The sequence below is a fragment of the Gymnoscopelus braueri genome, assembly GCF_963280865.1.
Source record: "Gymnoscopelus braueri genome assembly, chromosome: 8".
Taxonomy (NCBI): domain Eukaryota; kingdom Metazoa; phylum Chordata; class Actinopteri; order Myctophiformes; family Myctophidae; genus Gymnoscopelus; species Gymnoscopelus braueri.
This window is the reverse complement of record NC_137609.1, coordinates 35,607,882-35,629,081: the sequence shown is the minus strand read 5'-3', so window position 1 is coordinate 35,629,081 and position 21,200 is coordinate 35,607,882. Positions and strand designations below refer to the sequence as shown.

Sequence of the window (21,200 nt, the reverse complement as noted above, 5' to 3'; positions counted from 1 at the left end):
AGCAATTCCAGCCGGCAGATTTGTTGCTCTGGAAGGCAAACTGCAGCTGTGGAATACATTGGAGTCAATGAGTCAATGAGAACCACTGCTGGAAACCAGTTGGACCCCCTACGGGTCCCGGACCCCCTGTTGTTCTAGGGCAGTGGTTCTCAACCTTTTCAGGCCGCGACCCCCCAAAATAATCATATTTGACTATATTTGAAATAGTCATATTTGAACTGGGACCCCCCAAAATAATCACATTTGAACTGGGGACCCCCCACCCTGATACACACTTGGAATTGTAGGAGTTGAGGCATTACATTTTGTTTGACTCGATTCCACATATTGGGAAAATGCCTTACGAGGCGTTGTGAGCTTGTAGATCTGCTATTTAAAAAATAAATTGCCTCTTATATAATTTGACAATTTGGCTGATGTTTGACCAGTTTTTATAATATAGTTAGTTGATTACTTCTGATGCAGCCAGTAGTGGTCTTTTTTCTTTTCTTTCTTCCTTTTTTTTTAGGTATTAAAAAGGTCTTAAAAGTCCTTAAATTGTCACTTAACTGTCATCTGGGGACCCCCCCTCTCCCCAATCATGTGGGGACCCTCCTGGGGGTCCCGACCCACAGGTTGAGAACCACTGCTCTAGGATGTAAGAAGGCTCAGAAGCACTGTCTATGGCTTTCACTGTGCCTCATAATTGTCTCTGATATGCATTATGTGACAGACTTTAGGGTATATACCTTTGACTTACGAGACAAAAAAAATCTGAAAATGGCTCCCTGGGAAACGCTTTTTTTTTTTTCTAAGATGGTCTGTGGCATATGTCTATGGCCGGCAATTCAGATAAAAAAAAGTATTTTATAATTTTATAAATATGTCACTTGGGGGCGCTTGTGTGCAGTGAAAGGAGTAGTCAAGTTGAAATTATTTTGTTATATGCCTCTAAATCCACAGCCACTTGACACGTGGCCACGTGACATTGCATATTCCTATTGTAGAGCAGTGGTTCTCAAACATTGTCATGTCAAGGACCCCCCAAATTAATATGTATTAACAGAGTACTTCTACTGCAATGTAGAAGTACTCTGTTACAAGTAAAAGTCTGGAATTCAAGTAAAAGTACAAAAGTATTGGTATTGGTATCGCAACGCGTTGTGAGCTTGTATCTGCTATTTTCAAATAATAGCCTAGGTATAAAATAGGGATAAAGAGGTTAATTTATGTTTTATAATGTAATAATTTATATCTGCAAAGTAACTAGTAACTAAAAGTTTTCAAATAATTGTAGTGGAGAAAAAAGTACAATATTTGTCTCTGAGATGCAGTGGAGTAGAAGTAAAAGTATAGACAATTGGAAATACTCAAGTAAAGTAAAAGTACCTCAAAATTGTACTTAAGTACAGTACTTGAGTAAATGTACTTAGTTACTTTACACCACTGGACCGTAGTATGGGTCAACGTTGGGGAACCACTGGGATGGAGGTGCATCAACCAACACAATCATAACATCCATGCCTGGTTTGATTCTGGGTGGAGAATGCCACCTAACCCCTCCCTCTCTCTCTCTCTCTCTCATTGTGCAGAATGTCCTATTTCAAGTTTTGAAAATAGCCGAAATATATATAGAGCTTAAGTGGTTAATGTAGGCCTATGTTTAGTAATACAAATCTAAATCTAAAAAGTAACTAGCAACCAAATATATATTTTTTAAAGTTTAGTGGAGTAAAAGTATAATATTTTCCTCAGATATGTAGTGGAGCGGAATTAAAACTATTGAAAATTGGAAATACTCCACTAAAGTAAAAATACCTCAAGATTGTACTTAAATACAGTACTTTAGTTACTTTCCACCACTGTCTGTCTCTCTCTCTCGAACAAAATGAACCACAACCTGCCTGAATATGTTTTTTATTCTTCATCCAACGTATTACAGAATTCTGCAAATCTAGACATGTAACAAACAATGTATAATTGTTTTAGTTCATTAAATAATTCACAAAATGCATATGTACAAAAACAACTTATTAATAATGTGTTAATGACCTTCATTCTGTTTCTAAGCCACAGCAATATAACTGACTTAGCTGCTAAATTAAACTGAAATTAAACTGAAAGGTGACATAAATGGCATTGGGTTGTTTGCCTTAAAGGGATAGTTCACCCCCAAAATGACTTTTTTTTAAGTTTTATTCATGGAGACTTGAATTCATGGTTATATTTTAGTTTTTGACGCATTCTTAAGCCAATAATTTGATGACCGGCAGCGGTTCCGGTAGGAGACACAAAGAGTCTCCTTTGTGTCTCCTACCGGAACCGCTGCCTACCGGTCTGCTGGTCATAAAATTATTGGCTTAGGAATGCGACGAAAACAAAATAATATCTATGAATTCAAGTCTCCAGGGTGACTAATCGTGAACTATCCCTTTAATACATGTATATTTCACCAGCAAGTCAAAGTGCTTTGCTGTTATTGTCCTCAAAATGTTTCATCATTACGATGACATTTACATACGTAAATCCATAAAAGTCATGACAAACCCACTATCTGAATGGAGAAACGATACGCGATGTTAAAAAAGGGAATTATGGGGAAATCACTCCTTCACAGAATATGTTCAATATGGTCACACAAATACAAATGGAATGTCACAATGCAGTACAGGTGATTCATTGCTGCTCTCGATAGTGCTGGTTGTGCATGTTCACAGAATTGACCTTTTCCTTAAGGAAAAAAAACAAAAAAACAGTGCATACATCACCTACACCCAACACAACAGAACCGCCTACATTACAAACAGCCAATATTTAGAAATACTCCGTCAAATGCTGTACACACTGTAGTCTTCAGAAAACATGAGGGTCGTAGGCAATAGAGGGTGTTTACTGTATAATGGACTTTACATCAGTATTTGCAAACCCTTTTAATTTCAAGGACCCCCAGTTTTATATGCGTTAGGCCACAGACCCCTTTTTTTTTCTCTGGGACCCCAATCTATGCTAGAAAATCCTTAATGTTATTTTAACTCCTCGGCTGTACAAATGGAACCAAATGGACCATTCAGGGTCCATTCTGTGTCTCGGGTTACAGACCCGTAACTCCTCAAGGACCCCTGAGGGTCACCGGACACTACATTGAGAACCAGTGCTTTACATGAAATGATAATGGGAATTCAAAAAGGTTGGAAATATCGGTAGGGGGGAGCTTGGCAGCCAGCCATGCACTCGAGCCCTACAATATTCCACACTTTTCACGTTTTTGTTGTCACACGTTTGACGCTCAGGGCGTTGACCACAATCACTTCACTCCGGACCGAGGTGGTGCTGGAAGCCATTGTTGCCAGAGTCATGGGATCGGGACGGGCACAGGACCTTGTGACGACCCGAAGGGGGCGAGCTTGCCGGGGTGGGAGGGTACCTCTTGCCCGGGGGGTCGGCGGATTGGGAGGAGAGAGAGGGCGTGAGGGAGCTCGTGTCGCTGGGGGTGCCGTTGGACTCTGACGGGGAGCCGTTGCAGGACGAGTTGTGCTCACCCTTTAAGGAACACTGTAAGGAACGCATAACATACTCCTGGATTAATTAAAGTAGTTCACACAAAAAACATCTTATTTTCTATCAATTACGCACCGCATGAAGCCTTGAATTCATGGTTTTGTTTTTGACACATCCCTAAACCAATAATTTGATGAGCAGGTCACTGGGCACTTTACCACTGCATAGTACCGGGCACAACTCGACTGCTCGCTTTTGGTACAATCGTTTTTCACTGCAGACCCCTTCAATGTTGTTATAACCATGTCCACCAACTGCATAGCAGACCACTAAAGAACAATGGTAAAATTTGATATTTGAATGATATTTCTGATAACATTTTAGGTGAGAAATAGACCATGCAGTCGCTCAATATTGATTCATTTCACATGAAGTATTTGGGAGCAATATTAACAACTTAAAGCAGCACTATAGTTTGGGATATCAGTGGCCACTTTGGACACAAATAACATGGCATCCAACGTCTTTGACTTCATTACCCAAGAGTCTCTGCAAGCATGTCTTTGCTTTGACTGGCAGGTTCTGCCTTGGCGCCTTGGCAAATGCCAGGATGAAACTCATTGTCTCCCCTATACATAGTAATACAGTCAAGCCCCTGGCAGGGACCCCCCTGAGTCTGTACATTTATGGAAGGATGATTGTTATGTAACTTTATAATTTTGTGGGACATAATATGCTATATAGTTGTTAAAAAGTTACATAGTGCTACTTTAACCCTATATAATTAGTTGACCGGGGTCCCCCAGGGCTCTATACTATTAGCTCTGCTCCTTTTTCCTCTCTTCACCAAAAATGTAAATAGCCGATCTACAAGCTCACAACATGTCGCAACGAACATCATGTTCAACCCAGATTTGGCTCAACAAAGGGAATGAATGAACTCGTTCTCATGCTATTCATCAAAAATGTGGAATGCCCTACCAAAAGGAGTAAAGGAGTGTAAACCCTTCTCACTTTCAAAACTGCCCTAAAGATACACCTTCAGGAGGCTGCAATTCAAAAATGGCCCCTGTCTAAGTCTTAACCTACCCCCCTACCCCCCCCCCCCCTATTTCTTTTTCTTCTCTTCTACATTTTTTTCACTCTTCATACCAGTAACCTGTAAGCTGATTGTATGACATTCTGTATAGTATTGTGTATATCTGTCTGTCTCTTATTATGTCATCATGATTTGTGTGCATGTGGATCTCATCTTAAACAAGCTCAGTGCTTAATGAGTCTCCCAGTTTAGTAGACCTTGTATTGTGAATTTGTACTTCCATGTACTGATGTTCTCATGTCTTACTAAATAAAGTACATCAATCAATCAACATCAATCAAAACGCGCTGCGTGTGAGCTTGTAGATCGGCTATTTTCGCAGAATGTTTGCCCCCAGAATAAGGATGCTGGGGTCCATGAGGTTAAACAAGCAGCCATATTATGTCAAAGGAAAGAAGATCTGACACATACCTTTGTCTCGAGGATGTAAAGAGACACTGGATTCTTTCTTTCGGGCTTGATCACTATTGGAACGTCAACTGTGGCAAAGCAGACAGGCAATTTAAACCTTAAAGCGTAGGGTACTGTAAGTGATATTTTTGGGTTAAAACAAAACGTTTTTTTTGTTATAAAGGTTACTATATTCTGATAGTAATCATTGCTATAGAGTGTTTGTTCAGTAACAAGAGTCTCTCTGTCTCTCCAGCTCTTACAATACATTTTCAGGTAGGTGACAACATTTCAGCCAATCAGGAGAGAGTACCCATATATCAACAGTGTTCCAGTTCCAATTGTGTCTGCTCATTTCTTTGTGTCATCACTTCAAGTTTCACTTCTTTAATCTGTATCCTGTCTGAGTTCTCTATCCTGATTGGGTACAATTGGTATCCTGACCTGAAAATGCATTTTCTGTTTAATAAAGAGCTGGAGAGAGCGAGACTCCTGTTACTCTCGTACTGTAGTAATATCAGAATATAGAGCTATTTAACACTTATTTTAACCCAAGAAAATCACTTACCCTGCCTTTAACTACAAATATGTAATATGTCTTATGATGTTTACATTTTGGTAAACAATCCATCACTATTAGTGGCGTAATAAGTGAGGAATGATCCATACCTGTATGTTTACAATGGTCGTAAGACTTCAAAAGTGGATTTCTACTAGGATAATTTTTCCTAAAAAAAGACAAACAAAAAGGATACCTCTGTATTGATAGTTCACACTTAGGTATTCATATTAATTGTCATAGATTTTTTTCTCAACTGAGATAGAAAAGGTCCATGAGACAACTGACCAGTTATGCTACTCAATATTCCTACATGTAGCATGTAATACAAATATTTGCTACAATAAAAGAGCTCAAACAGTACACATACAGTTATGTCACACACTTGCATATTTGATATTTGTTTTTGATAATTGATTTAGCAAATTAGACGCAGGAGACTGCATATTTGATCAGGCTAATAGCACAATACCATTCTTGTACTCTTTATTTATGCATTTGTTTTACTCTTATTTTCACTCTTAGCAATGAGCCAACGTGAGCACTCACTTTTTGGAGGGCTTCCAGCAGGCACACACAGTTACCAAGGTGATGAGTAGGAAGATGCCTCCAGTGGAGAGGATGATGTACAGAGAACTTCTTCCTGGTACAAACACGAGACACTAGAGGTCAAGTCAATTCAAAGGTAAGTTAAGCAGAGATCTTTTCAACGTCGCCCCCCCTCTCTCTCTCCCTCTCTCGCTCAATATAATTTTTGATTAAAGTTAGGGTGAGTGTGGAGTTTGCATGTTCTCCCCGTGTCCCCTAGGGTAGGTACCCTCACAAAAACATGCAGTAATTCTGGTCTCTATACTGCCTCCCCCGGGTCAGCCGGGGCGCCTGATAGAGGGGAAAGGAACTGGTTGGAATAACGTGTTCCTTCCACGCGCTACGTCTAACCAGGGAACCTCCCACTGTCTATGGATGAAACCCAACTGGAACTGGAACAATATAAAAGCTGAAGCTGATAAATGGGTGCTCTCTCCTGTTTGGCTGACATTGGCAAACCGCATATTCTCCAGTTTATTAAAGAGCTGGAGAGATGCGGAGACCCCTGTTACTGAACAAACACTATGTTAACTTTTTAACAAATTTGTTTTTGTTGTAACCAACATATATTATTTACCCTACCCTTAATGTAGAATATTAGATTATTAATACTATTTCTTATTCTGTATACAGTATATATGCATGTATATACTGTGTGTATGTACATGCATGTTTGTTTGTATTTATGCAAATCTCTTGAACGTTTCACTGGTAAAACATTTTTTTATAATAGGCCTATGTATACTTTTTTATGTCTGATTCTACAAAAAGGGGAAGTTCTCTATAAGCCACTAAGCTTCTAAACATCTCCTACACAAGGTTATATGTATTTTTTCCCTCCTATTTTTGGGCGGTGAAACCGCCCCTATATGTGAGGTTTGGATATTTGCACCCCAAATCCTGCGCTGTGATTGGCCACCAGTGTACCCCCCTAACCCTGCACCGTGATTGGCCAATCACAGTCTATTCAGGACTGTGATTGGCTAGGGAAACATGACAATTGTGCATAGCCCTATAAATAGGACTATGCACTTAAAAAAAACACATTTATTGTTTTTTTTAAGTTAGGGGTGTTGGTCCACAATATTACTTTTCTTTAAGTGAACTTCCATCACTGTGATGACCACTGTGACCACACCGCCCACTTCACACTGGGTGTGATTTTTTAAAACTTTTTGTGTGCTAATTAATCAAACGGAAAACTGAATACTAGAGTATTTGTGTGTCATTGAGTGCACATGATATCAAGGCAGACATCACCTACTGTAGACAGACAGTCTTATGGGCAGGCTCTTCATTCCGCCTAGAGGATTCTCCACTGAGCAGCTGTAGACGTCGTCATCAGCCATCAGCACTCGCGTGATGGTCAAGAACCTCTGGTCAGGTGACAGGAACAGGCGCGTCTCATTAGCCAGAGCTTTGCCACCTTTTACCCAGCTATATGTGGTCCTGGTTCCGTTGTCGTGGGAACAGTTGAGGACAAAGTTCTCGCTGAGCTCCAGCACCGACGAGGACTCCATGTTGACGTAAGGCCTGGATATGGGCTCTGTGGGGACATAATGGTGAGGCATGATAATCATATCAATGACTTCTTAAAGGGCAAGAACACTTTGGTAGAGGTTTGGGTTGTGTAGTTGCCTTGCCATGATGTGACTCCAAACGTGGGCAAGAAATCTAAAATAATTGCTCCATTGACTAGATATTGATAATTCAAAATATGATCCACATTGACTTGCATTGTACAGTGAAATAGCTCTCAAAGTCACTCTTTTAGCCCGCAACAAACGCAAACAACGCTGATTCTGACAGTATCACAAAACCCAATATTGTTTTTTAAAGAAAAATCAGTATGCTCCAATGAGGAGCATATTTTGAATTGGCAATTTCTAGTCAGTGGAGAAATTATTTTAAATTTCTTGCACACCTTTGGAGTTACATCATAACTACACAACCAAACCTCTACCAAAGTGTTCTTGCCCTTTAAGCACATCAACACTAGTGTCCCTATTCTGGGGCAAACGTTCCTCAAAAATTGCGAATCTACAAGTTCACAACGCATCGCACCACGCCACTTTGTGAGCTTATAGATCGCCAATTTCTGGGGAAGAGAGGAAATACTATCGGCCCTACAGCCCTGGGGGATGGCAATATATTTTTTGCATGCATTGTATAGTGAAGAGATAAAAAATGCAAGGCCAATCAATTAGTGGTCTTCAACATTACTTACTATGTACAAGCATAGTAAGTACTATGTACAAGCTCAAAAAGCTTCACTGGTTTACAATGAACTGACAAAAGAAAAATACAGAACATGACATTTAACAAAGCCACCAAATAAAATGTATTATAACAAAAGGGACTTACATAATCACAAGGCACTTCCTGTTGTTTCAATACTTGCTGGCTTTGTTAAATGCCAGTCTGTATTTTGGGTATAAACATAAAAAAGGACAACAGAAACTATGTCAGGTCACTGGTCAGACCGCGTAGTCCATCATACCTTCCCCATCTCCCAGGGAAACTGAATACGGCCAATATTCTGGGAATCTTCCTATCTTCTATTAGCTAAGGCAAGGCAAGGCAATTTGCTTTGTCAGAGTAACCGTTGTACTGGTCTGTTGGTGTCTCTTTTATGCCCATATATAGAGATCTCTGTATCTGTCAGTCCTTGTTGAAATGCCACCAGCATAATGCCCATACTGTATATGGGCATATACTGGTGACATTTCAACAACAAGGCAATTCAATGTGCTTTACACAGACCATCAAGCAAAGGAAACACAATGATAAAATGAGTTTCCTTAGGATACAAAAAATGATTAGGATACAATAAAACAAAAGAAGTAAAAAATAACTCAATCAAAGGCAGCAGAAAGCAGAAAGGTCTTTAGTTGTGATTTGAAAGAAATAAGAGTGGCAGCAGAGCTGCAGTTTTCTGGGAGTTTGTTCCAGATATGTGGCACTGGTGTCTGTAAATAATAAATGAAGCATAAAAAGCCCCAGCAGAAATTAATTCCATGTTGGATGAGGCATGTGGCGAGTCAGGAGGGGGGGGGGGCGGGGGTGATTGGCAGCGACAGCGACTGCAGTACAAATGGAGAATTGGAAGGCAACAAATAAAATGAGAATGATGGATTAAGGATTAAGTTAGTTAATTAGAAAACTAATAATGATAGCAGTATTAAATGCACACACGTTTTTATGGACTAGGCATCTTAGAACTCACTCTCGTCATAATCTGCATCTACTGTACAGTAGGGGGATTTTTATTTATTCTTTTCTGGGGGGGGGGGGCTATTACAAGTGAAAATGTATAAAATGTTAAAACTGTATGTCAATAAGACACAAGGTGCTGCTTGGCCAATTACATCCATATCTGACTAAAACATAATGTACACTTATACATTCTCTCGCTCTCTCTCTCTCTCTCTCTCTCTCTCTCTCTCTCTCTCTCTCTCTCTCTCTCTCTCTCTCTATATAACGATTACTGAAAATAGCTGATTTATGCAGCTCCTTATTGCCTTGAAGACAAAATTCCAAGGGCAATTATGGTTTTAGTTATTCTCACTCTCAGCAATCAGCAATAAATGTGTAATTGTCTGGAGTATACATCATTCATCTGTGCAGCTAACAAGGGTCTTCCCAACCCCTCTGAATAGAGCTTGTGTTTGTGCATGAACTGTGTTGGCGGAGGTATGCACTCTGAGTGCAATATTTCCACTTTCCTCAAGTAACGATAACATGACATCATGATTCATGTTTATCTATGCCAAGCCGAAAGGCTGGGAGGCGGCTGGCGATTATGTTTTTGCCCTGTCTGTCTGTCTGTCTGTCTGTCTGTCTGTCTGTCTGTCTGTCTGTCTGTCTGTCTGTCTGTCTGTCTGTCTGTCTGTCTGTCTGTCTGTCTGTCTGTCTGTCTGTCTGTCTGTCTGTCTGTCTGTCTGTCTGTCTGTCTGTCTGTCTGTCTGTCATTATCTCTGGAGTAATTTGATCAACATGTATGTGTCAAATTTATTTTATATTCCATTCCGATTGGACATGATTGGCTTCCAAATTCTGTGGGAGGGACCCATATTACAAAAAATGCCAGAAGACCAATCTACCCCAAATGCGAACACACATTGAGGACCTCAGAGACAAAAGCCATTTTACATCCACTCATATGGGGGACCACACATGCTACAAATGTCACTGTTTGTTGCAGAAATGTGACCCCCCACCCACGAATAGTCTTGTGAGTCATATTATTGACTGTCAAACAGGGTTTGATACTCCATACCATTTGCATGCTTGCCTTGTGTGGGCGGGACCTATTTCTAACAAAGAACACATATATCATGAATGCAACATCCAATCATATGACTTATACCCAAATGGGAACTGCATCTTGAGGGGCAACTATAGAGTGCACCTTCAAAAGCGCTTTCAACTCTGCCCATAGAGGCTGTCACAAACACAAAAAGTTGCAACGTCCGTCGTACAAACTATTCCCCCCGCTCCGCCGTGTCTCTGTGTCTTTACGGCCACACCCCACGACTGACACAGCCCTGGGCAGGCAACCCAGCCTGGTGGAGATCTGGCCTCCGAGGAGCGCACTGTTTGGCATCTGAGAGCCAATCAGCCATTGTTGATAAAGACTTGTCTAGTCCTTCCTTCGATTTCTACTTTGTCGATCTAAAAGCTGATCTAAAAGCTCACATCATCGTAGCTTGTAGATGTGCTATTTTTGGCATGCATGCGTCTTATGACTAAGTATAAGCGTTAGTAGACCAGTCCCAGTCCCACACGACCTGAGACTTCTCAAGGGCTCATAAAGTGAAAGCATGTCTGAGATGTATTTTGGCCATAAACCATTAAGAGTTGACCGTTGGCAGTTGAATGAACTGTAGCTCTCTCTCTCACACACACACAATTTTTGCCGATTTGGTGAAGTATAGAGGGGAAAAAGTACCGGGCCACGTATAGAACCCTGGGGGGTCAACAAAGTATATAGGGTTCAAGTGGTTAAAGAGGTCTTCTATAGGCCTGGGCGGCAGCGTGGCGGTCCAGGCACCCTAGTCTGCAATGCCAGCCCGACAGCATTTCGGGGGTTCGAGTCCCGATACCGACGACCTTTGCTGCGTGTCACTCCCCTTCTATCTCCCCATTTCCTGTCAGTCTACTGTCCTATAAATAAAGGCATAAAAGCCCCAAAAACTCATCTTTAGATAAGAGGTCTTCCATAAAGACTACCACACTGCACAAAGCTAGGTAATCTTACAGTAAAAACATGTCCACCTACGATCCACAGTGAGGTCAATGCTGCCCTCGCCCGTAAAGGTGTCGTCCGTGATGGAGATCTCCACCTCGTACGTTCCCTCGTCCGAGAGCCTGAGGTTGTGGAGGAGCAGCGTTCCGTTGGGGAACACCAGGATGCGGTCTCTGTACTCGGGCCTCAGCGTGCCGATAATGTCTGTGCCGATGGACTGGACCACCGTGACGGGTTTGTCCCGTTGCAGCAGCAGCCACTTGATGACCGGCGGGTCCAGGCTGATGCTGCTGTAGGAGACGGAGAGAAGGGCCTCTCCTCCCATCGTACCCCTGATGAGGGAACTGGGACTGGTGATGTTCACTGCACCCACCTGACCTATAGAGAACGGAGAGGCCAAGGTTAAAGCAGCGGATCTCAAACCTTTTCATGTCAAGGACCCCCAAAATGATATGCATTTGGCCGTGGACCCTCATCTCAAATATTTTGTTCCAGGGACCCCCGAGGAAGCAAAGATTTGAGTTACACATGTTCGCTTAAAAAAAATATATATGCAAAGGTTTGCACACATTTTCAAGATTTTTCAAAAATAGCAGATCTACAAGCTCATAGCGCGTGCCGCGCTATGAGCTTGTATATCTGCTATTTTTGAATAGCCAAAGTGGGGTCCAGGGACCCTCTGGGTTCCTTGAGGTGGTTCCAAATGGACCCTTACAGGTCTGTAAGTCTGAGAGTGTAGAAATGGAACCAAATGAACCCGGTCCTTTTGGCTTCATTTGTACACTCTCAGGGATCTGGGGGTCTTTGAAATTAAAACATTTGAGAAGCACTGATGAAATATTTTCCTTCAACTGAAATTGACTAAACTCATTTGACTCGTGAATTCTCATAATTGGCCCAGATCACGTACATTCTCAAATTCAGTCACCACCCAGATTTATTCTGTGTGATGCACAGCAGGTGTGTAGTCACACCCAGCTCATAGTCTAACTAGTTTGACTGAGATTGGCATTACTACTTAATAACTATTAACCAGTTTGTAAGAAGAAGTTGTATTACTCATAACAGTAATGGTAATGTGTCTACTTTACCCTCAACACTGCATGAGATGAGATGAGATATACTTTATTAATCCCGAAGGGAAATTGAGGCGTTACAGCAGCATAATGTGATAAAATAAATAATCTACAAGACAAACAAAAACAGACACAGATCGACATAATCCCGCAAGAACAGGGCCGACACAGAACCATTATGCATTAAGGATAGAGTTCTTATGCATTATGCAGTCTGATGGCAAAAGTCTGTACCGCTCCGTTTTCATCTGCGGGAGAGTGAGCCTCTGGCTGAAGGAAGGCGCTCACCCTCTTCTGCAGCTCACCATAGAGTGGATGAGAGAGGTTAACCAGGATGGAGTTGAGTTTGTCCCTCATCCTCCTCCCTTCCATTCGGAGGCCAACAACAGGTCATAGCACTGTTTCTATAACAACGCTATTACACCACTACTAGCATATATTAAGACCAAGCAACTGCCTTGCAACATTCTAATAACAACAGTTAGTATATATAACCTAGCAAACACATAAATATTCCCTAGCAGCCCCCTAGTTCACCTTTGCGACAACCTCACAACAGCCACACAAGTACCAACTTAGCAACCACCAGAAAATGACCCAGCAACCAGCTTGTTACACCTTATTAACACCATAGCAAATATGTGTACCAGCAACACCGTAGTCATGACATAATAAATCCTATAGCAACTGCCTAGAAACTATACCTCACAATATCTACATAGTATATCTTAAAACTGCATGTTAACACGTTATTACCACCCACTACACTTGCAACCACATAGCAACCACATGGCAACACACGAACAAGCACTTAGTACACCCTAGCCACCGACTCGCAGCACACAGGCAGCCTAGCAACCACCTGAAACCCCTTGAACCTTGAACCGCTTAGACATCTTATAGTCTTAGTAACACCATAGAAACTACTGTGTGCCTGAGCAACACCCTCCCAAACACCTAGCAACACACTAGCCACTAAAACCCTTTTTACCACAGCAATGGCTCAGGGGGTAGAGCCGTCTGGGAGTCGGAAGGTTGCTGGTTCCTTCCCCTCTCCTCCTGGCACCATGTCAAAGTGTCCTTAAGCAAGGCACTGAACCCGCCACGTTGGTGCCTTGTATGGTTGACTCCATACAATGGGTGAATGTAACACACACATTGTAAAGCATTTTTGGAAAGGGTGCTTTATCGACACAGACCAATTACCACTATGCAACCAGGCAGAAACCGCTAGAATCAGAATCGGTTTTATTGTCACATCACAGGTTTACAGGTGTAAAGAAGGTGATATCGTTTTTTTTTTTGTACAGGCTCCATCATTTCGTCTCTGTCGGGTGGACACCTCATAATTATGTCCAAAACTGTTACTTTTCAGGATTCAAACGAAAAAAGCATCAAAAGTAGCAGATCTACAAGGTTAAAAAGAGTTTCGAGCTTGCGGATCTGCTACTTTTGATACTTTTGTGTGACACTGTAGTATGATCAAGTAGGGCATTAATTTACGGGGGAAAAAGCTCAAAGAGTTCGAATATGGAGATAGGACGTTTCTGCCCGACAGCAACGATTTGTAGTAGGCTAATTGCTAACCATCAACAGCAATAACCACCCTGCGTGCTCTTCAAGATATGCACATTCCTGCATTCTGCGTGACTTTGCAGAAATTGTGGGTGGCATGGCAGACACATTCACTATGAGAAAGGTTTGGCCGGTGTGGGCAGGAGAATGTGCATGCCAGTGTTCTGGCTCTGTCTAATACAGCTACTGTTAGTAAGAACATTAGCTCTGGGCCTGGCCCTGCAAAGGGCGTGGGCAGAGTGAGAGAACACTGTTCTTCTGGCTACTGTTACACTCGAAGAAGTACTCAGATTTGCTTTTTACTTTTAAGTAAAAGTAGCAATACCACAATGAAGGAATACTCAGTTACAAGTAAAAGTCCTGCATTCAGATAATGTTTGAGTAAAAGTACAAAGCTATTGGTATTACAATATACTTAAAGTACCAAGAGGTTGAAGTTCTCATTATGCAGAATGTCCCTTTTCACATTTTTTCTTTTCAAAAGTTTTTTAACAGATCTCCAAGGTCACAATGCGTCGCATTGCGATGCATTGTGAGCTTGTAGATGGTTATTTTTTAACCTTTTCAAATAAATGTAATAAAAGTACATATGCCTCTGAGATGTAGTGGAGCAGAAGTATAAAGCATAGTGAAAAATGGTAATACTCAAGAAAAATAAAAGTACCTCAAAATACTTACAGTAAGTACAGTACTTAAGTAAATGTACTACGTTCCACCACCGGTATCTAACTATGGAACTGGCCCTGGTGTGTGGGTGTGGGCATCTTCCATCTCCACTGGGCTGGAGCAAGCTTGCATAGCAGCTCCTCAATCACCATGGTAATGCTTAATTTATGCTCCCGTCGTACAGCGGTGTCGTGCATCCGAAAATAGCCGATCCACAAGCCCACAAGGCGTCGCATTCGCGACGCCTTGTGGGCTTGTAGATCGGCAATTTTCTGCCGGTCGACACTGCCGCACGACGAAGTATGAATCCAGGCTATAACAGCTCGCTGTCACCAGGGGGGGGGGGGGGGGGGCTGGGAACAAACAAAGGCTGGGATTGTTTGGTCTTGTTTCCTTCTGTATGTCAGCCCAATGAAAAGAGCACTCACAGCGACACTGTCCACATAATAGGCTGACACAAACACAGCAGGCCCAGTGTCTCCGCTGATAGACACAATGACACAACACAACCACTGGCCCTAACAACATACAAACCATTGCTTTGAGACACAGCTGGGGGGGAAGCGTGCATGTGTGTTTAGTAACAGTATGTAACCTTGCAGGCGCCTTACCAAATGATTACAGATGTTTTACATCATACACGACCAGTCTGTCCCCAGGTAAAGAATGCTTCTCTAAAAGAATACTATGACATAGGATAGTACATGTAGTGTCCATATAGAGAATATAGATGTATAGTGCTGTAAATTGACATCGATGGACAGATGAATATTTATCATTTCAACACAAGCAATTTACAATTCAGGCATTTATCAGATGCTTGTGACTTACAAAGTGCAAGATCGGACTAAATGGCACAAACCCTAGACAGCGTAAATGCTCATGTACATAGAGTGCAAAGAATTAACCTTTAAGAACTAAATAACATTCTTAGGATTTGTGGACAAGCGAACAGTATACTGTAGGTCTATCTAAAGAATATACGCAACATTATGTGAACAAGTAAACAACATCCATCTGCATAGTATAACTAAGTATCTAACAAAAATAGGCAAGAAAGGGATACAAGGGATGAAGAGTGCTAGGGTCTGAGGTAGAGTCTGAAGAGGTGAGTTTTCAGACTATGGTGGAGAATGTGGAGTGAGTCTACAGTTCTGACTGAAGCACAAAGTATTTCATAATGCTTTGCTGGATTATAATTTTGGACTATCTATTCTATAAGTGTACATTTTCAGTGATTTCAATTGCATTGTGTTTATGTGAATATATGGATTAAGGACGGGTGAGCACCTAGGAAGAATGGGCACTACCAAATATACTGTATACCCATAAATATCGTCTGTGCACATAACTTTCCAAGTGCATTTGCATTGCACCTACAGTGTGTACATCTTAGTCATGTAATGCCATATTCAATCACAGATATTCTACATCAAATGATATTTCAAGAACTTCATGATCAGATTTTGGTTACTATTAAAGTTCTGCTCTTGTCAAATACAACTTGGATAGATCAAGGCATTTGTAATATGTAAACAAATATTTTTGTCTAAATCTAAACCAAACAAGCACTATACGCCATTAGTTTAGTTCCATGCTCACCTCATGAAAGGCGTGTCCCTTTACATCAGCATCATTTCAAACATAAGCATTTTTTCTTCCCCCCCCCCCAAGTTATTTTATACTCAATTATATTAAAAAACGTAACATACCTGAGTGGAACAAAATGAGGAGACACACAAACAACAACAGTCGATGATTGGCTTTTGAGTAAACTTCCCTCACCGCCGTCATCTTGGTTCTAAACTTCAGTGTGTCTCCCAGGTCATTAGCATGATTTAACCACCATGGCACATCCCTACAAAGCACACAGCCATTCCTTCAAGGCTGGCCTCAGCTGGCTGGGACTGGGGACATGGTGTACGTACAAGCAGCACACGAGTCAATGTGTATGTATGTGTGCTTTGTATGTCCCGTTTGTCTTTGGCTGTTTTGTCTCACTGGCTGCAACTTATCAATAGATATTTCCAACATTCCAACAAAATGACAATACTGTACAAAACACCCTTGAAAGAAATACGTCAATATCCGTCAAATAAAGAAATACTAAAGAAATGTTTTATAATCTAGTCTCTCAAAATCAACCTCTTTCATTTTCTTCTGGATTCAAGAACGAGTCTAGTCATTTCTAGTGGGTTAGGAGCAGTGGTGTGAAGTAACTAAGTACATGTACTCAAGTACTGTACTTAAGTACAATTTTGAGGTATTTTTTCAACTTTTACTTCTACTCCACTACATCTCAAAATGTTGTACTTTTACTCCACTACAATTATTTGAAAACTTTAGTTACTAGATACTTTGTAGATTTTTACAAAACATTTCGGCCATTTGAAAATAGCAAACATTGTGAGCTTGTAGATCAGTTATTTTCAAAAGATCTTTGATACATTTTGAACCTGTGAAATGGGACATTCTCATCAACAGAGTGGATTTGATAAAAACTCATGCAAGTTATACATAGGCCAAAACCATTACCCTGTGAGATGAATTTACATGTGATGTTGTGTTACATATTTACTGGCTGGCTTTCTCACAATTTACAATACTTTACATCAGTCTTGACTCTTATGAATGATGTGACGTGTCCCTGCATTGCACACCACATAGTACATTCCTGAGTGTTTATTTACCTCTAAGAATACGCAAATGGACCCAAAAGTGTCAGTTTGTACTTTGTCCACTCTCAGACAGAGATCCCAACAACATATCTCAAAACTACTGGCTGGATTGCCATTGTATTTGCTTTGCTCTTTAATGCAGGGTTTTGGTGACCCCATAACTTTTTCTCAAGTGCCACCATTAGGCCAAAATGCACACAATTTACTCCCAAACAAGATACAGTACAAGATAATCTCATAATCTACAGTAGTAGGCAGATTGCAGCACTAATGCTTATTGTGACCACATGGCCTTTCTTCAAGCCCTAAAGCAAACATCTCCAATTGGGTGTAAGAAGCAGCAAACAGATTTCTTTAACCTGCAAATACCTGACCAGAGTGTGAAAACAATGTCAGATATTTGGCTTAAATTGCAGATTATGGCAAATTGGTGCATTGCAAGGTATCTTTGAGGTTAGCACTAGAGGTTTGTTCAAATGTAAAGTGCAATACAAATAAAAATTATTATTATTATCTGTGACATCAACCAATTATTGTGCAATCTGGGAACCCATCGTCAAATAAAAATGAAAAACACCTGTGTAACTAACAAATGGAGAATAATATAATGGAAAGGGATGTTTACAGTTTACAGCTGTATGAACCTCCATCTCAAGCAACATTGTTCACCAGCAGCCCAGTGGTAATGTCAAAAGACCACCATCTGCCTAGACTTCTGCAGATAAGCCTTAGATTATACAGTATAGGACATGTATTTCCAGATGAATGGAATCCTTATAGTCTAATGTCTTGAAACATGAAAATGTAAGATGAATACATTTAAATAGATACCAATTTTCTATGACATTTTTTAACTTTATTAAAAGTTATTTCTGTGTCTAGATAGTTACGTTTAAATAAAAGCTTTGGATTCCTTGACATTTTCATGCCAAGATTCAGCAGATCTGAGACAAAGGGTAGATTATTGAGATCATTTGAATTGAGGTAATTGGCCATGGTTGGTTGATGGAATAATCTGACAACACAGCAAAATGTTTTATCATTCATAAGAGAGGAGCTAGAGAGTTGTGGACCTCACCCCCACATCGTGGGCTTTCTGTGGTTCCTTATTCTCAGCTCTTTGATTAGAGTATCTCGAAAACTAAAGCCTTTTTAAGGACTTGCTCTGCTAGACTGAGAGTCTGGCGGTGCCATCTGGTGGCCCCTTCACCTCAATACAAGCCTGTCCTATTTACCCATAGATCTATACCACACTCCTTCCTGCCTTCTATTAATAGCCCCCTGGATTTTTGTGGCATGGTTTTTGTCTGCATGATTGTAATCAATAACTGACCTATCGCTGAACTCTATAGAAACCTATAGGCTTGTGTGTTTCTACTGAAAAAGCTAAAATATTTTCAGCGAAAGCTTTCCCCACAATAACATAAAACAGAAAAGACACTAGTATTGAGCCCTGAGGGATTCCGGTTACCCAGATGGGGTTTGAGTGGTTAAAATTGCTTTCTGTTGGACATGGTTGTTGAGACAACCTAGCAACCAATTAGATTAGACATATCTCATATCTTATCATAATTATACAGCTATAGAGTTCACAGTGGGCTATTATTAGTCCCATGGGAACCTTTATGCTTCAGTAAATGTTACATGTTGTTGACTAATACTGGAGACACGCAATAGGAAGTACTGTATATGAGCCACTATGATGAGCCATATCTATACTGTTTCTGCCCCCTCATTTCATTACAATCTCTCTCTCTCTCTCTCTCTCTCTCTCTCTCTCTCTCTCTCTCCCCTCACACACACACACACACACACACACACACACACACACACACACACACACACACACACACACACACACACACACACACACACACACACACACACAACACACAACACACACACACAATATATACCCCCTCTCTCTCTCTCTCTCTCTCTCTCTCTCTCTCTCTCTCTCTCTCTCTCTCTCTCTCACTCCCTCTCCCCCTCTCTCTCTCTCTCCCTCTCCCCCCTCTCTCTCTCTCTCCCTCTCTCTCTCTCTCTCTCTCCCCTCTCTCTCTCTCTCTCTCTCATCTCTCTCTCTCTCCCCTCTCTCTCTCTCTCCCCTCTCTCTCCCCTCTCTCTCTCTCTCTCCCCTCTCTCTCTCTCTCTCTCTCTCTCTCTCTACTCTCTCTCTCTCTCTCTCTCTCTCTCTCTCTCCTCTCTCTCTCTCTCTCTCTCTCTCTCTCTCCTTCCCTGTCTCCGTTCTCTCCCTGACATTCTGTGGAGGAGACGGGGGTGTATCTATTCTTATGTATCCTGGAGGAGATGTATGTAGGTTTATTCACTGTCATCATGATGGGGGAAATGTTGGATTAATTAGCCTGCCCTTCGCTGTTCAGACACCTGACCGAGTCAAGTCGACTACATCCACAGGCTGAAGCTACAGGAGGAGAAACCAAGGATGGGAGCGTTAATGAACAAGGTATGAAATACATGTCTTTTCCCCTTGATCGACGTTTTATAAGCACCCAGCTCTGCTTTAGTGCAACTGTAATGATGTAATGTATGTAAAAAAAATAAAATAATAAAAATGGTCTTGCAGAGATTTATTTTATTTTATTTTTGTATTCGATACGTGTGTATCTCTGTCAGTCTTGGTCGATCCCCCGCAAATCTCCACTAAACGTCCGTATCTAATGTCCGTACTACGCCAAACGTTTGTAAATTCTAAATATAAAGTACTCACCCTAGAGCCACGGATGTTACCAGTCGCGGCGGACTGCTTGTGTTCCGTTTTTATTCCGTGTTGTTCCATAAAGAAGTGTTTTAATCCCGTCTGGGACTGAATGTCACTGTATTTCCTCGTTTCCGTTGAGTGTTATACCGGCGTTCACCTGCTGCAACAGCGCCACTACACTCGTTGGGGGAATACAGTGAAATTCAGGCACAGGCGGGATTTAAACATTTATATTGAACAAACACGGAATATTACTAACCACAAGCGGCCCGACTCGACGGTTGACAGCTTTGACTTTAGGTCAAGCACTTTATATTTTTTTATTTGCATATGTATGTTGTAGTACGGGCATTAATCATGGACCGCCAGTGGATATTTGGGGGTGTCGATCAAGACTGACAGAGGTACACAAAATGTCATGATCGATTAAAAAAAGAATCTCTGTCATTCTTGGTCCAACAATGCTATAAATGTATCCTGATTCCTGATACGTTGACTGCGCGAAATGAAGAAGAACTGAAGACATGACTGGGAGTGGAGTGTTACATAACATTGACAGTAGGCCTAATATAGTATGTGGAAGAAATAGCACCTGAATACAATTCAATTCAATTTAGTCAAATCAATAAATTATTGATTTGACTGATATGTGGAGAAAAGAAGAATTACGTAACGTCTCCCCTGTCCCCTCTGAGGTAATGTTGATCATTAGCCGAATACACCTTCGTTTCGTTTTTAGTTAAAATGGGAATAAAAATAAAACGCTATTACCTTGAATTTATCATCACCCGTTTTTACAACTCAATATGAGGTTTGTGCGTATCTTGTGGTCTGTCTGTCTGTCTGTGTGTCTGTGTGTGTCTGTGAGTGTGTGTTTCACATGATGATTGTTGCACGACACACTGTAGCCATGATATATTTAGTCCACCACCAAGACATAATAAACTGGATGGGTTCTCATCACCATGGTGACGGGAAAACGTTCCATTATGGTGGGCTGTGCTGTGCTGTGCTGTGCTGTGCGCGCAGCGTTTGGTTTCTCACTGCTGTGGGGGGACAGGACAGGTGACACTGTGACAGTTCCACTGGAAACACTTGCATAATAACGATAACAATGCAGCA

At 41.2% G+C, this 21,200-nt stretch overlaps 1 protein-coding gene across 1 annotated transcript; it reads right to left on the bottom strand.

Annotated features, from left to right (window-relative positions):
• Window positions 1-2,324: 2,324 nt before the first annotated feature.
• On the bottom strand, window positions 2,325-16,472 carry LOC308090812 (hepatic and glial cell adhesion molecule-like; the record flags this gene model as incomplete). The annotated part of the gene is made up of 7 exons (XM_080436085.1): window positions 2,325-3,531; window positions 4,988-5,055; window positions 5,636-5,694; window positions 6,075-6,168; window positions 7,378-7,659; window positions 11,395-11,739; window positions 16,391-16,472. 7 exons carry the CDS (start codon window positions 16,470-16,472, stop codon window positions 3,289-3,291), a joined length of 1,173 nt encoding a protein of 390 aa, XP_080292211.1. The 3' UTR covers window positions 2,325-3,288.
• Window positions 16,473-21,200: the final 4,728 nt, after the last annotated feature.